This window comes from Miscanthus floridulus, chromosome 5, assembly GCF_019320115.1.
Source record: "Miscanthus floridulus cultivar M001 chromosome 5, ASM1932011v1, whole genome shotgun sequence".
Taxonomy (NCBI): Eukaryota; Viridiplantae; Streptophyta; class Magnoliopsida; order Poales; family Poaceae; genus Miscanthus; species Miscanthus floridulus.
In genome coordinates, this window is record NC_089584.1 from 47696706 (window position 1) to 47721984 (window position 25279).

The following is a 25279-nucleotide window of genomic DNA, read 5'->3' on the forward strand; positions in this document are numbered from 1 at the left end:
AATTAAAATGTTATTAAGGTGAATAGGTCAATAAGGATGATCCCATGCTATACTTGCCTTGCTCAAGGTTTCCCTGCTGGTCCTGGTCATCAAAGTATTGCTCCTGATCACCGTAGTACTACTTACCGTCTATACTCGATTACACATCAACATACAATGATCCACAGGCAATCATGCATGAAGCAACAAGAACTATAATTAGAACATTACAACAACAGTGGATAAAATGTTGAAAAACTTATAAAACTAATCTACGCATTGCTACGAACACATAAACGCGAATAGCACTCTAATCGGAGCTATGGTGGACATTTTGATTTCCTTGAAGATCCTGACTCCTGAGCACAGATATTCCAGGGATGTATGGTATCTGCAAATCAGATACTATGGCAAATCATGTCATGAGGCCTCGACTTCATAAAAGAGCAAAGTTATTATGCCAAGTGACTATGAAAATGCTCGAGAAATAAATATCCTTAAGATAAAACTTCCTGAAGTTGAACAATTTAACAGTACTATACAATTTCCAACGAAAAACTGGACATGGCACACTTCTTGTGTATCTCTGCTTTGTGTGACGGGCTAGCTTTCGTTATGCTGCAAATAATAATTTGGTAGATCTTTAACGATGTGCCATCTCACAGGAAAGCATCCGGTCCATTTATCCAGACACTAGAAGTCCATGTCCTTGTGAAAATTTACAGGCCCAACCATCTCAGCCATGGCATAGAAGTGCCCACTACCATTGACCTGATAATAAACACAATTGCAAATTCAATAGTTGAACTTTGTGCACAAAGAATTTTTAATAAATAAACACTCACATATAAGAACAAGAAAACTGGACACTTGGTAGATGTTGATATTTCACAGGGATCATGCATATAACTTTGTGCAAATCCAAATAATCACTTCTTGGGTCATGCATATATCGGCTCACAACACTTACTAGGTAGGATATGTCAGGCCTCGTATTGCATAAATAGATAAGGTGCCCAACAAGCCTTTGGTATCTTTCTTTATTTACTAGATTACCTGATTCGGCACACAACTTGTGATTTAAATCAATCGGTGTTGATATTGGTCGACATCCGAGCATGCCTGTCTCACTTAACATGTCTAGAACATACTTTCTTTATGAAAGAACAATACCCTCTGGATTCCATGCAATCTCAATACCAAGAAAGTAGCTGAGTTGTCCAAGGTCCTTGACCTCAAATTCCTTACTTATGTTCAACTTGAGTTGTATGATCTCTCTTTCATCATCACTAATAATGATAATATCATCCACATACACAGTCACCACCAAAAATCTTGCACCCTGAATGTCTATAGAAAACTATATGATCTCTATTGCACTGCTTGTATCCCATGCCACACGGTGTATGCTTAAATCCATCAAACCATGCTCGTGGAGATCGTTTTTGAGACTGGACTTTTTTTAATTTGCACACCTTCCCAATTACCCCAAGATTAGACAAACCAGGTCGAATCTCCATGTACACTTCCTCTTGAGGATCACCATGCAAGAAAGCATTATTGATGTCCAATTGATGCAAGGGCCATCCAAAATTCGACGCATAAGAAACTAAAGTTCTCACTGTACTCATCTTTGCCACTGGTACAAACATTTCATCATAGTCAATGCCATATGTCTGACATTCTTGAGGTCATATATTACCCATCACCACATGGGTATGGATGACATTCTCCAACTAAACCATTTCAACTGACTCACGACTTATGCATGCGAATGCAAGACCCGAGACTCCCCAAATTACTTAAACAATGTTCAATCATTAAGGTGCTTGTAACCCTAAGCACGACTATTCGAATGGATTATTACTCTGCAGAGTTTGTACAATTTACCCACGAGTTATAAGTGGCCCCTATGGTGCCCGTTGGCACCATAGACTCTCGAAGGGTGCACGTAGGTATCATATATAGCTATTTCGCTAATTGACCACTATTCCTGCCTTCTCCAAAAAGTATTAACCCCTCTTTTGTTATTTGAACCAAGTACCCATGAGAATAGTCCTCCGTAATGTTGGACCCCACTAGTGTATTGGCAGACCTTGGGCTCAACACCCAACACCGTAGTAATGGAGGCCCCTCCAGATGGATTCATAGCCATGAACCACCCGTACCCACATCCCGAACTTCTACAAGGCAAGATTTTATGATTTTATGAGATATGAAGGAGATGAGGCACAAAATAAGCCACACAGAAGGTGCAAGCAGAGTCATAGTGCTCCAGATTTCGTACCTGTCTCACAGCGTACAAAGGATCTGAGACTAAGCAGACAAAATCCAGCAGCATGCTGCAGAACATCTGAGATGCAAAGTGCGCCAGAGAAGCCACTTGAACCCAAGGCGATCAAACCTCAGGAACCGTGTGTACAGCTCTCTGAAAAGCAAGCAAGTGAGGCTGGGAAAGAGAATGGATTACAGGAAAGCCATGGCAGTGGTAATCAGAGTCAAGAGGATGCAGCAAAAACTGAAACTAACCAGCCACGAGCTTCAAGTCTGAAGACAGGTGTGGACGGCAAACAACAGTACTGGAAGAACAGCAAAACAGAGTTTATGGCTCTGCAAGCGTAGTTCCAAAGGCTGACGAGGAACAGAGGATCAACAAAAAAAACTTGATTGTCCTCAAGATCAGTTCCAAGACGGCCGAGGCTGGCAGAACAGCACAGTTGGTCTGGTGACAGTTGGCTTGATGCCGGTCTGGGTTGACAGTTCTGAGGTCTAGTGGCTAGAGGGGAGCTTTAGTTTGTGTTTCACAATTTTTCCTTCTGAGTTTATGTTTGGTCCCAGGTTTTTAATTTCCCTTTCTCTTTTGGTAGAAAATGTCAGTCTTAGGTTGGTTGTTTCCCAGCTTCGACATGGCATCAAAACAGGGGGAAAGATGAATAGTTAGATTTTTTTTTGATAAATAATGTTAGATTCTAGTTTCCTGGTGGAGGAAAGGTACTTTTGCAGCACTATGCTGATGGTGGTTTCTTTTGGAAAAGAAAGGAGACAACACAAGGTGTGCTGTTTTTCAATCACATTAAGAAAAGAAAAGGAGAAGGATTTGAGCGTTTTCTGGAGTGACGGTGTGTGATTTCTTCCTTGCTCAATCTTCTCTGTTTGTTTTCGTTGTGCTGTGGCAGGTGTGTGTATATGGTTCTTACGGGCGTTGCCCGGAAATCAGATCGACAATGCTTCATGTATAATTTTTTTACTCTGGCTCCGTTTACTTGGAGGAATCTGGAGGAATTTGAATGAATCTGAAAAAATCTATGAGAGGAAAGTACAGTTCCGGATGAAAAAAGAAATGAATATTTAAGGACACGCGAACGGGGCCTCTGTGAGATCTCGTAGAGTGGGGGTTTGTTTTTGTTCGCAATGTGACTTGCTAACACTGTCAAGTTGGATGGGACTGGAGCGCGGATTGATTGGTGGAGTCGAGTAGCGTGTGTGGTTGCATTGCGACGATGCCGGCCATTCAAGGCTGACGCTGATCTTTCCCGATTTCGGACACGTCCAAAGGACCAACACTCCCTGCACAGAGCACACAGCACACATGCCCCCTGGCGCTGTTGGGTGCTGCTAGGCGCGCCTCACCCTACGCGACGTCGACGCGCCTTCGCGCAGCGGTTGGGGACCTTCCTCCTCCCGACGACCCGACGGTTGAAACCCTCACTAGCTGGCTGTCGATCGCCGGCGGGTAGCTTTCCAGCTTCTGCCATGCCACCCGGCCGGCGGAAATAAACTGCATCTGGGTACGTGTTGATTGCAAAATGACATCGCACCTGCCGCCGGGGCGTCGTGCGTGTTGTGTTGGGGACGAACGAGCATTTTTACTTGACACCTCGCGCTTTTCTGCCTGCCAAGGAATGAAGGAACGCATTTGCGTCCAAGGATGCCACGACAAATACAAACCTGCCTTCCGGTCATGCTGGATATGATACTCGGCGCTGCGAAACGGCACACGTTCGTAAATCGTAGGGCTCACTCTTGTTATCTTTGTACTCCGTATATGTAGTCGCTCTCGAGCACGATGTGGCAATGCAGGTGCGGCGAACGGCCGAAACGCATACGACGAGCGCTGATGGTATGGCAGCAGATTACTACTTTCTGCAGATTATTACCCAACCCGCCCCCATTCGCGCACGAGCAGAGCGGCCGCCGCTGTCGTGCTCACGATGGCGTTGCTTTGCTTGCCGCTGCCGCCACAGGGGGGACTTGCCTACCTATACATGGAGCTTCCTGTACGGCTGTACTCCTAGTACATCAGTAGAGTGGAGTCGACTGATCAATCGGTATCCTGCGCCATTAATAAGTAGTGCGCGGCCAGGCTTTCCTTTTCTCCCTCCCGGGGCCGGGGGGCGGGTGGTGGTCCTGCCCGTGGCCGCGCCCCGGCACCTACCTGATGATGCCGCGCCGTCGGTCCCCGAGGCAGCGAGCGAAACCGATGCGCTGTCGCCGTTCCGCCCCCGCGCGCGTCGCGCCTCCCGTCGTCCCACCTTTATTATCACATCACAAAAATCATCATCACCACCAAACCACCCTTGACTCCAAGCATAGAGAAATAGGGAGGGTCCTGATCGATTCATAAACATCTCAACTGCTGCCTGCCTATACATACGCAGGTCTCTGGTCTGGTACACAGTGAGTCACTCACGTCACGCCCCTGCATTGCACGCGAGGAGAGGCAGAACCGAGACACACTACGACTGTTTGCGTTTATATGCTTTCTCCCGCCGGGGATATAGAGAGGACAAGGAGAAGGAGAAGGAGATCTATCGTCTAGCATAGAGCGAGGATGACCAGCGGTGGTGCAGGCGCCGCGGCCACGGCAACCAAAGCCGCCGTACCGCTTCGGCTGCACCACTACCTCGTAATGGCCGGTGTGGCGGCCGCGGTGGTCCTCGCCTGCCTCAGGTACGCGCCGGACGCCGCCGCGGGGTACGGCTTCCTGGCCGTGGCGCCGCCGGTAGAGGCCGCCACGGTCGCCACTGTCGCCCGCGCGGCCGACGGTGGCGACGCTGACGCTGCAGGCGCCCGGGACGATCCTGGTCCGGCGCGCCCGTCGTCGGTGGTCATCTTCAACTTCGGGGACTCCAACTCCGACACGGGCGGCATGGCGGCGGTCAACGGGATGAACCTAAACCTGCCCGAGGGACGCACCTTCTTCCGCCGGCCCACCGGGAGGATCTCCGACGGCCGCCTCGTCATCGACTTCATCTGTGAGTTCTGAGTTCGTTCGTCACCCTCACACTCACCCCCGGCCTTTCGCCATCGACACGTCATACGTGCTTTCCCGCCACGCTTGGAATTCAACAAATGGCTTTTTGGGATGGAAGTGGAAGAAAGGTGGTAATAAATAAAAGGAGATATTGACATATCAAGCGTCGCCATAATGGGATCACGAAAGGAGATTTATGTCGGCACAAAGGTACATCTCTGCACGGCAGTCAACATGAAGTGCCCCCAGCACACCTGTGGGGCAAAATCGCACTGCAAGTTATTGTTGCAGCGATCATTCACTGACCACAGGGCACAGGCCGAGAGATCCACGCTGCAATGAAGCCGTCGGTCAGGCGTCGGTGATCTGATGCGTTGTTCTTGACTTAGTTTTGCCCTCTCATTTAAGTAGATCTTTAGTTCTTTTGGTAATTGTTCTTTTTTGAAATGAATTTTTACCATGTTAGTTTATTTGGAGGGATCTGTTCGGAGCTGATATATACGTTCGGGTTTCGCCTGAATCGCCTGCAGGTGAGAGCCTGCACACGCCTTACCTGAGCCCATACCTCAAGGCGCTGGGCGCGGATTTTAGCAACGGCGTCAACTTCGCCATCGGCGGCTCCACGGCCACGCCGTGGGGTTCTCCCTTCTCGCTGGACGTGCAGCTCCATCAGTGGCTCTACTTCAGGGCCAGGTCCATGGAAATGATCAACCTAGGTCTGTCAACTGTCAACCATGTGAAGTGAACAACCCTCATACCCATGGCAATTAAGCTAATTATATATCTCAGTTATTAAAACTAGCTAGTAGGAGAATCTTGTTAATAACTGGGTGTGAGACCGGTCGATGTGATTAATGTGATGCAGGGCAGAGGCCACCGATCGATCGCGAAGGATTCAGAAAGGCCATCTACACCATCGACATCGGGCAGAATGACATCTCTGCTTACATGCACCTGCCCTACGATCAAGTGCTTGCCAAGATCCCTGGTTTTGTTGCACAGATCAAGTACACCATCGAGGTATAACTAATATAAATTCCTCCTCTTTTTTTCTCTTCTCTACTAATTAATACTAATAGAAAAGGAAGGAATTATGCTATGCTGGTATGATTCCAGTTTGGACACTTCTTCTGAAGAAGGAAGACCTGAACAAAAAGAGAGAGAGAAACAAATCAATCATCAATTGATTGATTACTGGACAATTTTTTCCTTGGCATTTGCTTGCAACAATGTAGGAGTAATTGACACCACACCTCCTTGATATGACACATGCATTACATAGACGCTGTACTCGCACGGGGCCCGCAAGTTCTGGATCCACGGCACGGGCGCGCTGGGCTGCCTGCCGCAGAAGCTGGCCTTCCCGCGGGACGACGACACCGACCTGGACGCCCACGGCTGCCTCAACACCTACAACGCCGCCGCCAAGCGCTTCAACGCGCTGCTCAGCGACGCCTGCGCCCAGCTCCGGCGACGGATGGTGGACGCCGCCCTCGTCTTCGTCGACATGTACACCATCAAGTACGACCTAGTGGCAAACCACACAATGCACGGTAATAAACTCATATATATATATATATATATATATATATATATATATTAGCCAATGCAATGCAATTATGCAGCCTGAAATTAAGGAAATCAATCGCTTTGATCTGAACTTCTGAACTTGTTGCATTATGCAGGGATTGAGAAACCTCTTATGGTGTGCTGCGGCTACGGCGGGCCGCCCTACAACTACAACCACTTCAAGGCGTGCATGTCGGCGGAGATGCAGCTCTGCGACGTGGGCGCGCGATTCATCAGCTGGGACGGCGTGCACCTCACCGAGGCCGCCAATGCCATCGTCGCCGCCAAGGTGCTCACCGGCGACTACTCCAAGCCCAGGGTCACCATCGCCAGACTCGTCAACTCCACGCCGCCCAACGACGACTAGCTGCCCGGCGCTCGATCGACATTCTGATAATATACATGCAGGCTTGATCGATCCATATCATATAAATCTAGAAGCTCTTGATAGATTCGTAACGTGGGCCAAATGGCGCAGCGATCGAACTCGTGAAGAGCTGGTTTATCGTGTTAGATTGATCTCCACCGGTTGGTCCAACGACTAATTAGATTTTTCACGCTCTAATTGGGGATATGAAAGGTCCTAATGGCTAGAGGGGGGTGAATAACCTATTAAAAAATTTCTACAACAATACTTAATAAACCGATTAGACAACTATAAGGCGAAGTAAGTGTTGCGCTAGCCTACTAAAAATGTAAACCACCTATCATAATTCTAGTTTTTCTAGTTTCTATCCACACAATAGATATGTCACTACACTAAGTTAGTGTGCTCTCAAAGGCTTACTAAAAAGCCACACTAACTAAACTAACAAGCTCTCACAACTAGCTACACTAAAGAGCGACAACTAGTTTACGGTAATGTAAAGAAAGTGAGCAATTTGTTTATACCGACATGTCGAGGAGTGAACCAATCAATCACAAGAATGAATACCAATGAAGATCAATCACCTCGAAATCAAATGATGAACACAATGATTTTTTATCGAGGTTTACTTGCTTGCCGGCAAGCTAATCTTCGTTGTGGCGATTCATTCACTTGAAGGTTCACGCGCTAATTGACATCACACGCCAAATCCTCAATAGGGTGCCGCACAACCAACACAAGATGAGGATCACACAAGCCACGAGCAATCTACTAGAGTACCTTTTGGCTTTCCACCAGGGAAAGATCAAGAACCCATCACAATCACCACGATTGGAGCCAGAGACAATCACCAACCTCCGCTCGACGATTCTCGCTGCTCTAAGCCGTCTAGGTGGTGGCAACCACCAAAAGTAACAAGCGAATCCCATAGCGAAACACGAACACCAAGTGTCTCTAGATGCAAACACTCAAGCAATGCACTTAAAATCTCTCCTAATCTCACAAAGATGATGAATCAATTATATAGATAAGTGGGAGGACTTTAGCTAAGCTCACAAGGTTGCTATGTCAATACAAATGGCTAATAGAGTGAGCTTGAGCCGGCCATAGGGCTTAAATAGAGAGCCCACATGAATAGAGCCGTTGGGCTCCTCACTGCACTGAACACGGACCGACCGAACGCGCCGGTCAGATTGACCGGACGCTAGACCTCATCATCCGATCACGTGATGCACGCCACGTATCCCCTCTCTTCAAATACTGAGCGCTCGATCACAACGGTCAAGTGATGACCGGACGTGCTGCTGCGAAGTGACCGGACGCTGGACCTCAGCGTCCGGTCATTTCCAGTAAGCATCCAGAAGCGAGAAATCACGATCGGACGCGTCCGGTCACTCGGCGTCTCCTCTGTGCGCTGCCACGTCAGCAGGACCGGACGCACCCCTTCAGCGTCTGATCAGGTACCGACGCCAGCGTCTTCACGTATCCACTGACCGGACGCGTCGGTCCTACCGAGACCAGCGTCCGATCACTTACAGTAACCTCCGTCTTTTCGGTATGGAGCGCCGGTGAAGCACCTAACCATTGCTCAAATGTGCCAACCACCAAGTGTATCATCTTGTGCACATGTGTTAGCATATTTTCATAAATATTTTCAAAGGTGTTAGCACTCCACTAGATCCTAAATGCATATGCAATGAGTTAGAGCATCTAGTGGTACTTTAATAACTGTATTTCGATACGAGTTTCACCCCTATTAATAGTACGGCTATCGATCCTAAAGGTGATCACACTCACTAAGTATCTCGATCACCAAAACAAAATGGCTCCTATCATTTATATCTTTGCCTTGAGCCTTTTATTTTTCTCTTTCTTCTTTTCAAGTCCAAGCACTTGATCATCACCATGGCAACACCACCATCATGTCATGATTTTCATTTGCTTCATCACTTGAAATGTGCTACATATCTCATGATCACTTGATAAACCAGGTTAGCACTTAGGATTTCATCAATTCACCAAAATCAAACTATAGCTTTCAGGGCGCCCAGCCATTCTCCTAGCTGATGGGCCCCCATCGCGCAGCGCTATAAAGAGGAAGATGGGGGCCGGGGCGCAAGGTATGAGGTTCACCATAGCCGTCAGTGCCCCATCGAGGTTCCTAGCCCTAGTCCGATCTATTAGGGTGCGCTGTAAGAGATAGGAAATCCACACCGGCCTTCACCATCGCCACTGGTCCGCGCCTACGCTGCTGCCACCGTCAACGACCTAGCGGGCGCCTGCACGGCTTCCCCTACACCGACACGTCGTGACCACCTTGTTGGCGGCGCCATGGCCACAACTGCACTCGACGATGTACATTACCAAGTCTGCTTATCTAAGTTAAGAATTTTCCCACTGATCTGCACCTAGAGGTCCTACAAGTCTATCAATGGTATCAGAGCCTTACTAGGCATAGATCTAGCCTTCGGGGTAGATCAGAACAAAAAATTGAGAAGGAGGTGATTCAAATCAGATCGTACTCCAACCCTAACCCTAACCCTAACCCTAGAAGAATGGACATAGAGGGGAGGGACCTACCTGGTTTTCTTGCCGCCATCACGCGGGAAGCAGCCCCCCCCCCCGCTGCCTCGCCGACATGTGGGGAGATAGCCGAGCCACGCTCGTCGCCGTGCGCGCGAGCCTCGGCCGAGGGCACCATCATAGGACCGCTCGACGACGGCGTGCTCACCTACTAGGGAGCGCGCGCTCCGACGAGGGGATCCACGGTGGCGCCATACTTCTTCTTTGACATCTGCTACACTGAGGGCCGACAAAGGAGAAAGAGGGAGGAGCTAGGGTTTAGGGCGAGCCCCACCGTAGTGCGTGTGGGGGACTAGGGCACCGTTGCCTAGACTGCTTGACGGCGGTTGAAAGGTCCTAATGGCTAAAGGAGGGTGAACAGCCTATTAAAAATTTTCTATAACAACACTTAACAAATCGGTTAGACAATTATGAGGCGAAACAAGTGTTACGCTAGCCTACTAAAAATACAAGCCACCACCACAATTATAGTTTCTATAGTTTCTTTTCACATAATGGCTATGTCACTATACTAAGTTAATGTGCTCTCAAAGACTAACTAAAGAGCCATACTAACCAAACTAACAAGCGCTCACAACTAGCTACACTTAAGAGCTTGATAACTAGTTTGCGAAAATGTATAGAGAGAGAGTAAGATGGTTATACCGCCGTGTTGAGGAATAAACCAATCAATCACAAGAATCAATATCAATGAAGACCAATCACCTCAGAATCAAATGATGACACAATGATTTTTTACTAAGGTTCACTTGCTTGCCGGCAAGCTAGTCCTTATTGTTACGATTCACTCACTTAGAGGTTCACACGCTAATTGGCATCACACGCCAAACCCTCAAGAGGGTGCTGCACAACCAACATAAGATAAGGATCACACAAGCTATGAGCAATTCACTAGAGTACCTTTTGGCTCTCCACCAGGGAAAGGTCAAGAACCCCTCACAATCACCATGATCGGAGCCGGAGACAATCACCAACCTCTGCTCAATGATCGTTGCTGCTCCAAGCCATCTAGGTGGCAGCAACCACTAAGAGTAACAAGTGAATCCTACAGCGAAAAACGAACACCAAGTGCCTCTAGATGCAAACACTCAAGCAATGCACTTAGATTCACTCCCAATCTCACAAAGATGATGAATCAATGATGGAGATGAGTGTGAGGGCTTTGGCTAAGCTCACAAGGTTGCTATGTCAATGCAAATGACCAAGAGAGTGAGCTAGAGCCGACCATGGGGCTTAAATAGAAGCCCCCACGAAATAGAGTCATTGTACCTCTTCACTGAGCACTACTCGGGGTGACCGGATGCTCCGGTCAGATCGACCGGACGCACCCTATCAACGTCTAATCAACGGATGGCTACCATGCCATCCCTCTCTTCAAATACTGAGCTCCCGATCCTAATGGTCAAGTGATGATGGGACACAGCACAGTGCCACGACCGGACGCTGGACCCCAGCGTCCGGTCACTTCCAGTAAGGTTCTAGCTACTACCGGACGCGTCAGTTTAATCACGATCGGACGCAGGACCCCAGCGTCCGGTCACTTCCAGTAAGCCTCCACTCGTGACCGGACGCGTCTGGTTATGCCTGACCAGACTCACCCAGCGTCCGGTCACTCACTATCTCCTCTATGCGCTACCACGTCAACAGGATCAGATGCACCCTGCCAGCGTCCGGTCATGAAGTGACCCAGCATCTAGTCGAAGACTAACACCAGCGTCTTCACTGCTTCCAATGACCAGACACACTGGTCCAGTTGTGGCCAGCGTCCGATGCACTCTATGAAACCCTATCTTTTCTGTATAGTGCGTCGGCGGCACCATCGGACTGTCCGCACTCTATGGGCGGACACTCCACTGGTGAAGTTTCTTACCCTTGCTCCCAAGTGCTAAACACAATGTGTATCACCTTTGTGCATGCGTGTTAGCATATTTTTCACAAATGTTTTCAAGGGTGTTAGCACTCCACTAGATCCTAAATGCATATGCAATGAGTTAAAGCATCTAGTGGCAGTTTGATAACCGCATTTTGATACGAGTTTCACCCCTCTTAATAGTACGACTATCAAACCTAAATGTGATCACACTCACTAAGTATCTTGATCACTAAAACAAAATGGCTCCTACCATTTATACCTTTGTCTTGAGCCTTTTATTTTTCTTTCTTCTTTTCCAAGTCCAAGCACTTGATCATCACCATGGCAACACCATTGTCATATCATAATCTTCATTTGCTTCACCACTTGGAGTAGTGCTACCTATCTCATAATCACTTTGATAAACTAGGTTAGCACCTAGCGTTTCATCAATTCACTAAAACCAAACTAGAGCTTTCAACGGCGCACTCAGCCCAGGGCGAGCGCGCGCGCCGGTGAGGGGACCGGCGGCGTCGCCGCTCCGCTGCTCTTTTCTTTTCATGTGCGGCGAAGAGAGAGAAGGCAGGGAACAAATGAAACTAGGGTTTGGATGACCGGCGTGGTGAGGGGGGAGTTATCCCGTCGAGATCGTCACCTGACCATCCGATCACGATAAACGGCTCCGGGCGCTCGGGCTAGATTCGGCCTAGGCGGGTGAGGGAAATCCCTGCCCAGGCCTAGGTTGTGGCCTAGGCGTAGGGGAGCGTGGCATGAGTGGCCGCCATGGGCTGGATTTTGCTGCTGAGCCACGACAGCGCACAACACATGAGTGTGTTTCGGCCCAAAATACACAGTTAAGTTTGCGAATTGTTTTATCATTTTTAGAAGTAAATTTTTTGATTATTTTTGTCTAGTTTAAATCTCTGTCAAATTTTGAATCAACAAAATAATTTTTTTAGAGAGTAGATAAGTACACAGTAAAATGCTTCTGAAAAGTAGATAAATTATTTTTTCATGTTTCCGCTGTAAAGTTTAATGCTGATTATTTTCTAATCAAATTCAAACCAACGGAGGAATTTAATTTTAAGAGCAGTTACTTTTAGTAAATTATGATTGTGTTTATGCTCTAATTAAATTAGAACCAATGGAAAAATTTAAATTAGAGAAATAGTCTGATTTGTTTATGTTAAATTATGGTATTGTTATTTTCTGACCAACGTTGATAATAACAATATTATAATGAGTTTAAGGTTAAAGTTTAAATCTCTGATAAATTTTACATCAACATGGTCAATTTTTCATAGAGTAGATAAAGACCAAGAAATGCTCCTGAACTAATAGAATGTATTTTATTATCGTGTTTCGCTGTAATGATGTTGATTATCTTCTAATTAAATTCGAACCAACGGGAGAATTTAATTTTTAAGGTTAGTTATATATCTTTCAAGTTAATTTATGAGTTTTATACATTAATTCTATTTTCTGTCCAACGGTGATGTAGATTTGATGCAAAAGCATCTTGTAAGTTTTATTTTTTAACCGACGAGATCACTCGGCTGCATGCCAATGTGCTATAATGCTAGAGTATGTGAATAAAAAGGCTTGAGTCAAGCTAGTTCAGGATAATTTTTTATTAGTTTACTAATTTTCTGATTAAATTAGAACCAACAGGAGAATTTAATTAGAAAATGAAGTATAAGTGAATGTTTTAGTTATCATGACTAAATTTTTTGTTATGGTAATTTGTATATAGATTTATCCCGTATGGGGAGAAGTTTGGCATAGTACTTATGCTAGTCAATCTTGCATGATGGGAGAAGTTTTGTGATGACTTATGTGTTTTTGTATCCCGTATCGCGAGAGAAGTTTGGGTAGCTCTTATGCTATTCTAGTATTGACCATGACACAATAGAAATGCACCGTCATGGTCAATACTAATCAAAGGACAAGAAAAAGATGCAAGCGTGACTTGCAAAAGTACAGTTAATAAAAGATCTTATCGAGTTCTTGAAGTGGAATGAGCAAAGTGTACTCCTATATGGATCAAGAAATAACTTTATTTGTATGGCATAATCATGTGAATGAAGTAAGTCATAAGTGTCTCCTCGTTCATAGTTTTCGGAATACTTCTCGAAATTATGGCAGTATAGTTCATGCCATATTTCGAGGGGGAGAATTGTGAGATGAATTAAGAGTAAGAATTAAGATCAATTAAGAAACTACTCTTTATTAAGAGTGAGATACAGATTTCGTAAGAAACTGAGTGAGATAAAGATTTTGATGAATGTTACCATTGGTCATAACAATGATACCCCTAAGCAGAGAAATAACTAAATTCCTAGATTTTTTAAAGTTCCGAGAGCAAGATAGCGTAGTCACCATCAAAGATATTAAAGCGGTGCATAAAGCGCCATATAAGGTTTGAACAGATTGAATCCAAATAAGAAATTGGAAAATACACTATCTTTATAAAAGATGGGACGATCTAGGGGAGCACAGTATGTAGAGACCTATGACTTGAAGAGAAGCGGGACTACGTGCCCACTTTAGTGATTCAAAACAACGAATTTCTCGATACCTATTGATGTTGTATGACTTATACAACACCTGTTGTTGGCTCTTCAAAGAAGATAAATAATATAAACAAGGATCTTGTAATACAGGAGCCTATAGAATCAATTATCTCTTGGTAATGAAGAGCAACAACAGCCCCACATGAAATTGCCAGTAACCGAGGCCCTAGAAGGTCTCAAAGAATTAGTAAACCAGTTTTTTGATGGCTATGAAGTCTATGTTAGTAAAGAAATTCAAATGGAGAGTAATCTCACCTCATTTGAAGAAGCCATGAGAAGCGTTTACTCATTTGAATGGCAAGAATCTATGGAAGTTAAAATGAATTCGATGAATACCAACGATGTTTGGGACTTAGAAGAAATTTCTAATAGAGCCAAAATAATAGGCTGTGAAAGAGTCTACAAGACAAAATGTGACTCCAAAGAGAATGCAGAAAGATATAAAGCATGACTTATAGCAAAAGTCTTTACACAAAGAGAATGAATAGATTACGATGAGAGTTTTCTCTCCAGTCTCATGCAAGGATTCTTTTAGAATCATAATGGTGTTATTGGTACATTATGATTTAGAGTTATATAAGATGGATGTAAAGACAACATTTCTCAATGGGGATTTGTATGAAAACGTTTACATGGCACAACCCAAAGGTTTTATCGTGGAAGAAAAAGAATGTATGAGATGCCGCCTGTAGAAATCCATTTGTAGGTTAAAACAAGTCTCTAGACAATAATATTTAAAGTTAATGAAACAATAAAAAAGTTTGGGTTTAAAGAAAATGAGAAGGACAATAGCATTTATGCAAAGTTCTATAATGGAAAATTCATTTTCCACATCTTGTGTATAGATGACTGTAACACCTCTGGTGTTTTAAACCCTAAAATATGCCATGTCATTATATGCATTGCACATCATTTTTGTGTTAGTGAAAATTTTGATATGCATTCACTAAAACAAGTTTATTTTTATGATGATATGTGTTGACTTGTATGGATAAATCAATTTCAAAACCTTTGTATTGAATTGGAATTCCGAAAACCCTAATTTCCAGCAGTTAATTTTACCCTAGAAAACCTAATTCAAAATCTAAGCACATTTTGGGGTTGAGCCTAAAATAAAAAGTGTAGAGTTTGTCAATTTGTACAAAGTTGGTTTTTGGAGTTTTCAAAGTTGTTATATAAAATTTGAAGTAATTTGAAAAGGCGATAAGTTCTTAAAGTGTCCCCTTTTGATTTTAAACTTGCATTTCAAAATATAGACATAATTTGGGTATGGTTATTAAAGCAAAGTTGTAGAACTTTGAAATTGGAACAACTTTTAGTTTTGGAGATTTTTGAGTTACCATACAAATTTGAGAGTAATTTGAAAAATGGATTGAGTGGCAATTCGGTAAATATAGTGAACAGTGCCAGCGGGCGACACCTTACCGACGGCGAGCTTCCGACGTCTTCCAATCGTGCCTGTGGCCATCTTTGGCTTCGTGCTGGCATGGGAAGGCTGCTGCATGGCTTCTCCTTGCTTCTTGGCCGCGCTATAAAGCCTGCATCGTCGCCGTTCTTCTCCGTTTCCTCTCCTCTGTTTTTTCCGACGTCGCCGCTTAGCTCCATCGAGCTTGTGTCGTCGCCGTAGACCTCTCCTAGTCTTAGAAAAGCATGCCACAGCTCCGCCAGCTCATTGCAAACCTAGCCAACTAGTTCTAGCAGCCTGACTTCGCCGAGATACGCTGCGCGTCGCCCTTCTTCCTCGCGGCCGGCAGTATCGCCGTCGAGTTCGCTTCACTGTTGCCAGCACTCTACGGTGCATCTCTGCCCTTACTAAGCATAGCTCCAGCTTCACAATGTTGTTGTGATGCTCTGTGTCTTGTTGGATGACCTTTTCATCCACTGCAGCCGCCGGAACACCGCCATCGATGACAGCTTGCTCCGCTGTGTCTCCCTTGATCGTTGTCAAGCCTTTCTATTGCTCCTTCGGTTTAGCCATCAGCTCGAGCGTGTTTGGGGTGAGCTACTGAGTCTTCCCAAGCATTTTGTTTAACGGATACCGGCCTCACTTAGCTGGCGTAGTGTAGCCACACCGCCGTGTCCGCTATGGCCGGCGTCGAGCTCGGTTTGAGCAGTGACGGGTGCAATTAGTGCCACCAATAGGTGCGCCTTTCCACGGTGATCACGTTGGTACCCTAGCTATCATCGGAGACCACACCGTCGGTGAGAAATCGCCGGTCAGAGGCCTCACTGCCATGGTCAGCGCAGACTGACGAGTGGGACCCTGATGTCAGTGACTGTGTATTTGAAAATGAATTTTTCTATTTTGCAGAATTGTTTAAATAGTGCTGTGATTTGTTTATTTTGTGTAGAATGAAATAGAGCTCCAAAAATTATGAAAAGTTTTGTGTGACCTCTCTGAGATGTAAACTATTTAATAAAAATATTAAATGTTATTTTTTATTATATTTTGAATGTGATAAAAATTGCTCAAATTAATTAATAAATGGGTTTCCATGACTTTTCTAGGCTTAAATAATTATCCAAAAATTATAAAAATTGTTTTGCCACTTAGTTATCATGTGATAAGTCTTCACAAAAATTTTGAGCTCATTTGAAGAAAGTTTATTTATTTCATAATTTTAATTAGTTATTAATTAATAAAAACAAATAGTAAACCCTAATGATTTATGTTTTGTTTGAATTTGGGATTGAGTGATGACCTTGGGTCATTAGCATATAATGATCCTTGGCAATTAAAGTAAGTGTTTGAGTTTATGAAAAAGGTTTATTCAGTTGTTGGTTTGCAACTATACCGCGAAGGAAAGTTGTATTCAAGTTACTAACTTTTGCATCCATCGTCACACATCATGTTTTATGTAACACCCCGGTGTTACGATCTTATTTAGCACCGCGATTAGGGCCATGTTCTAAAATATAAAATAGGCCCTATCCGATTTAAAAAAATAGAATGACAATAATGCATATGCTAAAATGTACTCTTTTTCTTAAAAAAATGTTTTATATAGCAAACCTCTAAACGAAATACTTCTAGCACTGGAGTTCTATGCAAACGGGAGAAAGTTTAGCATTTAGTAAGTAATTAATCAAAAGAAATAATTCCAACAATAATTGAAAACTATATAAGACAACACCAGGCAGTTTGGGACACGGCCCTGCACACACACACACACACACACACACACACATATATATATATATATATATATATATATATATATATATATATATATTGCACACACACGTACTGCATCTGCCGATCACTTCCTGGCCGCGTACTACTTTTCCTTTCCTCTGTCCGCTCTCCATTTCTCTGCCGAGCGAACAACGGGTGTCAGCAGCGCTTACCGGCAGCAGTACCGCACAGGATGCATGTGCACTCCACAGGCACGCAGTGCCTACGCACATGCAACCACGTCGCGCTGCTCCTGCTGTCTCCATGGCCGGCATAGCAGAACTCCAAGCACGGTTCGAATACGATGAAGGTCCTTGCTTTCCTGTTGTGAGGTCAAATCCTTGCCGGCCTCCATCCCTGCCCTCGCTGGCACTGCCGTGCGTACAGCCTTGGCCGGGCGCCCACGTGCGCCTATTTCCTCACCAGCTCTGCTCTTGTCTCTCTTGCGTTGCGTCCGTAAATTTTAGGCGAGCGCAGTCAAGCAAGTACCCTGCTGCATCATTAAGTGTCCAGGCAGCAGCAGACTCTGTCTTCTTTCCCTCGCTTGCCACCGCACTGGACGTAGCCCCGTGTTCCTGCTCTTCCTCCCCAGCTCCCGCGCCTTCCTTCCCACGCCTCCTATTCGCCAGTTCATCCATGCCGCGTCGTGGTCGGCCATCTCCCTCGGCCGAGTCCAACACGCCACTTCCACGGTCCGCTCCGGGCCATTGCCTTCCGTGCGCCGCGCCCCTGTCCTCGCAAAGCCACCGAGCTGAGCCGTGACGACCTTGCTGCTCTTTGCCGCACCTACGCGCCCTTAGCCCCACGCTGCCCGCCATTCCAGCTCCGCGCCCGGGCCGTAGCGCTCCGCCGTCGGCTGCGCCTGGCTCCCCTTGCTGCCTCTGTGGGCGCAGCGCGCCCGAGCACGCCGTGGCTCCTCTGTTCTCCGCTCGTCGTCATCCGCACGGTCCGCATGCTGCTCGTGGCCGGTGGTGCGCCCATCGCCGCATCAGCCCGCAACTGTGGCTATGACGGCCACAGCGCCTGCCCGCCATCACATCCCACGTCGGCTAGACATCACCGGTGGCGGCTCCCCCGCGGCTTCCCAGTGCCCGCGTGCCGGCGCATCCGCCGCCGTAGAGCTCCGCTCTGCATCATCCTTGCCACGCCGTCCCGCGCCAAGTCCCTGCGCGCCCATGCCGAACGTGGCCACGTCCTCGCTGCCCGTGCTAGCAACACCGTTTCCCCTCCCCGCTCCTTGGCCACCACCGTCGGGCTATCATACGGTGCCGGCCGGCACTCCTCTGCTTCTCTGGATGAAGGAGACGAAAGGAAGGTGAGATGGGTGAAAGTCCAAGGCAAAAATTTATACGAGGTTCTATTTGCGAAATACGTGACTCACCGAAATAGTGTCGTCATACTGTGGGTTGATTTGAGGATAACTCAAGGGCCGTTTCACAAATATGCCACGCCACCCACCTGCTGGGCTGGCCTGCCGCCGCGCCTGGGCCGTGCCTGCGCCTTGCTGGGCTGGCCTGAGGCTGGACCACCGCACGCCGTCCGCCTAGGCCGTCCTGGCCGTTGGTCCAGGCCGTGCTGGCTGGCCGGGCCGCTTTGGGCCCAAGGACCTGTTTCCTTCTTTTTCGGTGTTTTGTTAATTTCAGCAAGCGTCTGAATACTCCAAAATTGATAATAAAATGTAGAAAAATCATAAAAACGCCAAATCAGTTTTGTTGAGTTCATAAAATCAGGACCTACTTATTAGTATATTTTGTTCACATAGTTCGATGATATTTTTGGAAGCCATATATTTAATCTAAGATATTGAATATTGCAAAATATAAACTTGTAGAAACTTTCGTGACAAATTGGTAATAGTATTAGATCTAAAATCTTTACAGTAGGTTCATAGCAATATTAGCCGCTCACCATAATTTTGTAGCTCTAGAATAATTAGTTGCTAGATAAATAATAATGTCCTATTGCGAATAGAGAAACACCGTTGGTTTATATAACTAAAAGAATTGTTGAGAAATAATGCCTTGTTCGACAACACGGATATGTAGCCTAAGTATGGTCGTCGTTAGATCTAGCTTGTTAATGTGAGCGGCGTAAAGCGTATTTATACGAGTCACGATTGCAGTCAATTAATTATATCTTTGCATGGCATTACATTGTATATCATAATAGGGACGTCGGTGGATCACGGAGTCGTCGGGAGTTGCTGGAGGAATGGTGCTTTTGGAGATCATGTCGCATGATGGAAAGCTAACTTCTGATTATATTTTTCCCAGGCAAGCCCCGGTGCATAACCCCCTACTTTTCTGCAGTTTAAATTATATTTGTGCATTAAGTTTTAAGGAGTTGAATGAAACCCACCTGCATATATATATATATATATATATATATATATATATATATATATATATATATATATCTTCATCCCATGAGTCTTACTAGTATGACAGGATCGTGTAGATTGCTATGCTACAGGACTCCGGTAGAAGTCGAGTGATTGCCTGCCACTCACGAGATATAGGAAATATGTTACTGTATGATCATCACTTGAAATATAAATGGTGGAAAGGAAAATGGTGACCGGGCAGGGATATGGTTTGGGTATTGGTGGGTGTAAGAAGTTGTGTCGCCGTGGAGGCAGGTCATAGCTTGGTTACACCGTTTTTTTTCCTGCCTGGTCGGTTAAGGACCGATCGTTGCATATGACTCTAGGCAGGTCACAGACTTATTATCCCGAGCACATATTTGTGTATGGGCGCTTGGAAGACTTGTTGCTCTCTTGTCATGGATCCGGCTCTTTCTGGACCGACTGTTAGGGTTTGTTTTTGGTGGAGGAGGTCCTTGCGCCGCACTGAGTCCAGGACTCAGGGGCGGGGGCTTGGAGTCCTAGTTTGGATGGGGACCTGGACATCTAGGATAGGAGAGTGATGAGTTGGTCCTGCTTGTGCCTGGGGTACAAGCGGGGCATATGTTTTTGGGGTACCCAGCTGGGGGCATTGATTCGCGAATCGCAGGGCTATCCGGTATGGCTTGTCTACAGTTTAGCATCGTAGTAAGAACTGAAAGCTGAAAGATGGAAGATGGAAAAAGGAAGTCTAATTGCTTACCACCTACTTGAAAGTAGCACAGGTGCTTACATAGAATGGTTAGTTAATGAACCAATACAGCTATTAATAAAAATCCAATATAAGGACACACGATTAGTAATGCTTCCTGTAAATGCAATAAACCTACAAGCCAGATAGCCTTGCATATTCTTGGAGTCTTTTCTTTTCTCCTATCGGGTAAGTCTTGCTGAGTACAATTGAGTACTCAGGGTTTTATTCCCCCTGTTGCAGGTAACAGGTGGAGGCTTGAGCTAACCTTTGTGTGTGGATTTCTCCTGGTGGGCTCGGAGAGGATTTCCTTTACGCTGCGATCGTAGTTGTTATTTATAACTCTCACCAAATACTTTTATAAATGAAAGTTTCATAATCTGTTGTTGTAGTCTAGATATCAATACTTCATCATGTCATTAATAGATGTTTATTTCCACTGTAACTTTGTTCACATGTTTCTATTCCGCTGTACATTAAATTATTCATAACTCTGATAATATGATTACATTCTACTGTTATAAAAATAAATGTTATACTCTGATATACATGTAAAGTGATGTAAGAAATGGTTAAGAATGATGTAAGTTTTATTCTCTCATTTGTGATCCTGACGGCAAAAATGTGGATTTTCGGGTTCTCCCCTGGGGTGTGCCCGACGGAACCGAGTAATCTAGTGTTCTCCCCTGAGTGCTTAGTGTCTAATGGAAGACAAGCACTTCTGTAAGGCATTAGATTAGGCGGTTCTGCCATAGGTGGTATCAGAGATAAATGAGAAAATAAAGCTTCGAAAACCTTTTCTAAACTAAAATTTGACAGTCCATTGTTGCAAAAAGTTAGGACATTTATATGCGAAGTTATATAAGTAGCCCTATTACTATGATTATGTATCCAGGATCAGATAGCACTCTGCTGACTTAGATAGGGTTAATCAAGTTTCTGTAGGTATACTGACTTGAGCATAGTTCGATAGTATCGGCTAGTTACAAGGAGAGAATGCTGTGCCAAAAATCTGAGAACGGTTGCCCTATATGTTGGCAACAGTGGAAGGACGTATAGGACGTGCATTCATGCATATCCTGCCTATGCATTGTAGTACTCGTATTACTTGCAGATACGCCATCCATAGGTGTCACGCGCGTCATATTGTGCATGAATGACTTGTTCCTGTTCTAGAGTTAGGTCCGCACTATGACTTCGTGCTCCACGTTCGCCCGTGGTTCATGCCGGTCGTGACCCACGTCAACCCGTACCCCTTTCTGCGCTCTTGTCGGACCCTTGCCCTATAGTCGTACTAGTCAGTAATGGCATCGCACGTCGCTCACCTTGAACTCATGGAATTTGGTCGATCCGCTGTAGTGATCTCGCGCGGGAACCCTAGTGAACCGTACTAGGACCACTGAACGTTCCGCCTTTATAAGTAGAGCCTGACTTAGCCATTGGTACCACCACTCGACGCACTTTAGCTCGCTTAGCTTTTCCTTTGAGCCAGCTTTTCGCTCAGCCTTCCTTGCAACCACCGCCAAAGATGACAGGAGCCTGGGTTAGTACCTACTGCCTGAACGTTGAGGGTTTTCCTAGAATCCTGCATGCCACCCTGCAAAAGCTCGGAGTCAATGATCACCTCGAGTATGAGGGCCGTGAGTATGAGGAGCATGGCACCGAGCGGTGTGAGGTTACCGTCTACATCGGGAAGAGTGAGGAGTTCCCTAACCTTACTAAAGCCTGGAGTGTGACCACAATCGGGTTTCACTTTGTCGACACCTACTAGGTTGTGGCCTGCAAAGCCTTGCGGTACCTCTGCCAGATCTATGAGGAACCCATTGCCCGTACCCCCATGCAGTTCTTTCCTCCTTTGGACAAGAATCGGCGGGCATGGAGGGCCCGCATGGAGGCTTTGCAAGGAAGGGATGTGCAAGAGGACAGTCCCACCGTGGTGCACTTGACCACGTACCTGCTTGCTTTGGATGAGCAGTACGACCGTCAAGCCTTGGAGCTGAGGGCGTGCCTTTGGCGCACCGAGGAAGCCAAGGTCTTCAATCGGATGCTCCAGGTGCAGCTCGCCGAAGCGCATGCCAGCGCTGTAGCTGCTGAGAGCCAGGAGACTGCCATGTCGGAAGCTCTGAAGGAGGCCAAAGATTGGCATGTTCATCAGCTGCGGGTGGCCTATCTTGTCACCAAGGCCGAACAGAGGATGTTGGCTACTAGAAGGCAGGATGCCCCGATCTTGGAAGGGATCCCTATCCACCCGCCAGAAAGAAGAAGAACTAGTGTTGTAGCACCGCCTGCACCTCCACCCTCGGAAGTGTCAGAAGAAGAACCCTCGATTCCTCTTGCTCAGCCGTTGCCACAAGGGGATGTAGATTAGTTGCCTTGGGATGTTGTACCATAGTAGTAGTGTTTTTCGTCGCTGTCCTCCGGTATTGTATTCTTGTCATTATTGTTCGTCCGTAGTGTTGAGATCATCTGACCGTAGGTGAATGCTATGTCATGAATGGAGCCTAAATGTCGGTATGCTATACCCGTATAAGATCGTTGGAATAGGCATTTTAATTATTTCATTGTGTTTATTGTGTTCCTTTACTTTAAGTCTCGTTAGACATGCTCCAAGTTTTCAAGGGCGATGTTAAGTGAGTTACAAGAGAAGTTGCCATTTAGATACCAACAGATCAGCCGTGATTGGATAATATTGGACACTGTATCGACTAATTCTGGGTGTCCCAACAGAACACTTGAATCTTTTTAAAACAAATCCGTCGTTGAATTTGAATTCCTTGTCCCTTGTTGTGGAGGGAAACCTTTGCTATTGAATTTTTCCCTTGCGATACCCCCTTACTCTGTGGTCTATGACCCCACCGCCTTTATGGCGTGTAAGTTGGTAATAGTTGCCTGGTTAAAAGCTTACGGTGCCACGATGAAATCGAGGGCTCCCTGTGGAACAGCTGCCACATGGTGATGCTGCTCGGCATGCGCTGGTATCGAGGTTGTTGACCAAGTACCTTTGCTGAGTTACACCGCCATACCATTTGTTTTAAAAATTTTCTCCTTGGAAATATTTAGGTGTTTAAACGGGAAATCCACAATAGGTTGATGCAGAGGTGTTCTCTCTAGTAACCAAGAGGAGATGGTTTTGGAGGAAGAAAGTGTGACATGGTCCCAGTCCACTTGAAAGACAGATGTGGTCGAGTAAAGGAAAGAAAAAGAAGAGTAGTAAGGAAGGTTAACAGTGGATAGCTGGGAGTAATAGAAAAGTCAGAGTGGACGTCATGTTCCAACCCTGTTTTTAGTTGCCGTGCTTCGCATGCTGGGTCATTTCGCTGCGTGCCCTATGAACGTTGTCTGTATCGGGTCTTTAGCTCCCCGTTTTTGCGTGGCCGTGGCATCGTGCAGTGCTCGCCGTCTTTATGCACTGTGTGTTGCTCCTTTTCTAGCATCCGGTTGGCTTCCGACTCTCGCGCCTCGTCCCCGTACCGGACCCCCCATTTCCCCTTCCCTTTCTTTCTTCTTTGGTGACACGACCGCCCGCACGCCTGCCTCGTCGAGCAGACCCCTCCCCTCCTTTTATTTCCCCCTCCGCCGCTCGCGCAGGAAGCACACCATGTTTCTAACCTTATCTCCACAGCATGCACCGTCTGTGTATCCCATCCCCGCCACATCCGCTTCCGGTGTGTTGCTCCCCACCTCCATTCTCCACTATAAGTAACCCCTTGGTCCTTGCTTTTCTCCTTCATTCCCATTTCCCCTCTCCTTTGGAGCAGAACTACGAAATCCAGTCGATGTTGTGAAGCTAGGTTCGTCTGTCTGAGGTGATGGTGTGATCGAAGAAGAAGAAAGGATCCGGTTCGTCGAAGAAGTTCAAGTTCCCTTTTGGGTAGTCAATCTTAGGGTTCACAATGTTTTACTTCTCAGTCGACTGTTTCTGGATCTGTTGGTGCTACGCCATGTTTTGGATACTCATTATCCTATTATTTCTCCATTGCCCTCGTCTATCTTGACTTTTGGATTAAGTCTTAGTTGTACCAGGTTGCTCTTAACCATGTATCCCTAGATCCCCGTGTGGTAGTATTCGAAGTCGTGTAATCTTTCATGTAATCCCCAATCTACGAAATGTAATCACGTTTTCCCCTTCTGGTTCTAGTTTCGAATCTCGGGACGAGATTCTTTTTAAGGGGGATTGATTGTAACACCCCGGTGTTATGATCTTATTTAGCACCGCAATTAGGGCCTTGTTCTAAAATATAAAATAGGCCCTATCCGATTTAGAAAAATAGAATGACAATAATGCATATGCTAAAATGTACTCTTTTTCTTAAAAAAATGTTTTATATAGCAAACCTCTAAAAGAAATACTTCTAGCACTGGAGTTCTATGCAAACGGGAGAAAGTTTAGCATTTAGTAAGTAATTAATCAAAAGAAATAATTCCAACAATAATTGAAAACTATATAAGACAACACCAGGCAGTTTGGGACAGAGCCCTGCGCGCGCGCGCGCGCGCACACACACACACACACACACACACACACACACACACACACACATATATATATATATATATATATATATATATATATATATATATACATGCAACCACGTCGCGCTGCTCCTGCTGTCTCCGTGGCCGGCATAGCAGAACTCCAAGCACGGTTCAAATACGACGAAGGTCCTTGCTTTCCTGTTGTGAGGTCAAATCCTTGCCGGCCTCCGTCCCTGCCCTCGCTGGCACTGCCGTGCGTATAGCCTTGGCTGGCCGCCCATGTGCGCCTGTTTCCTCACCGGCTCTGCTCTTGTCTCTCTTGCGTCGCGTTCGTAAATTTTAGGCGAGCGCAGTCAAGC

General features: G+C 45.9%; 1 protein-coding gene across 1 annotated transcript; it reads left to right on the forward strand.

Annotated features, from left to right (window-relative positions):
* Positions 1-4663: 4663 nt before the first annotated feature.
* Positions 4664-7315, forward strand: LOC136449928 (GDSL esterase/lipase At1g09390-like). The gene is made up of 5 exons (XM_066450157.1): positions 4664-5234; positions 5764-5949; positions 6099-6253; positions 6516-6786; positions 6919-7315. Exons 1-5 carry the CDS (start codon positions 4811-4813, stop codon positions 7167-7169), a joined length of 1287 nt encoding a protein of 428 aa, XP_066306254.1. The 5' UTR covers positions 4664-4810; the 3' UTR covers positions 7170-7315.
* Positions 7316-25279: the final 17964 nt, after the last annotated feature.

What these genes read in the sequence shown, in the direction of transcription:
- LOC136449928 (XM_066450157.1), top strand. Translation starts at nt 4,811, where the DNA reads ATGACCAGCGGTGGTGCAGGCGCCGCGGCCACGGCAACCAAAGCCGCC. An exon ending in CCTCGTCATCGACTTCATCT is followed by an intron (nt 5,235 to 5,763) that starts GTGAGTTCTGAG and finishes AATCGCCTGCAG; the next exon opens with GTGAGAGCCTGCACACGCCT. An exon ending in AGATCAAGTACACCATCGAG is followed by an intron (nt 6,254 to 6,515) that starts GTATAACTAATA and finishes TGCATTACATAG; the next exon opens with ACGCTGTACTCGCACGGGGC.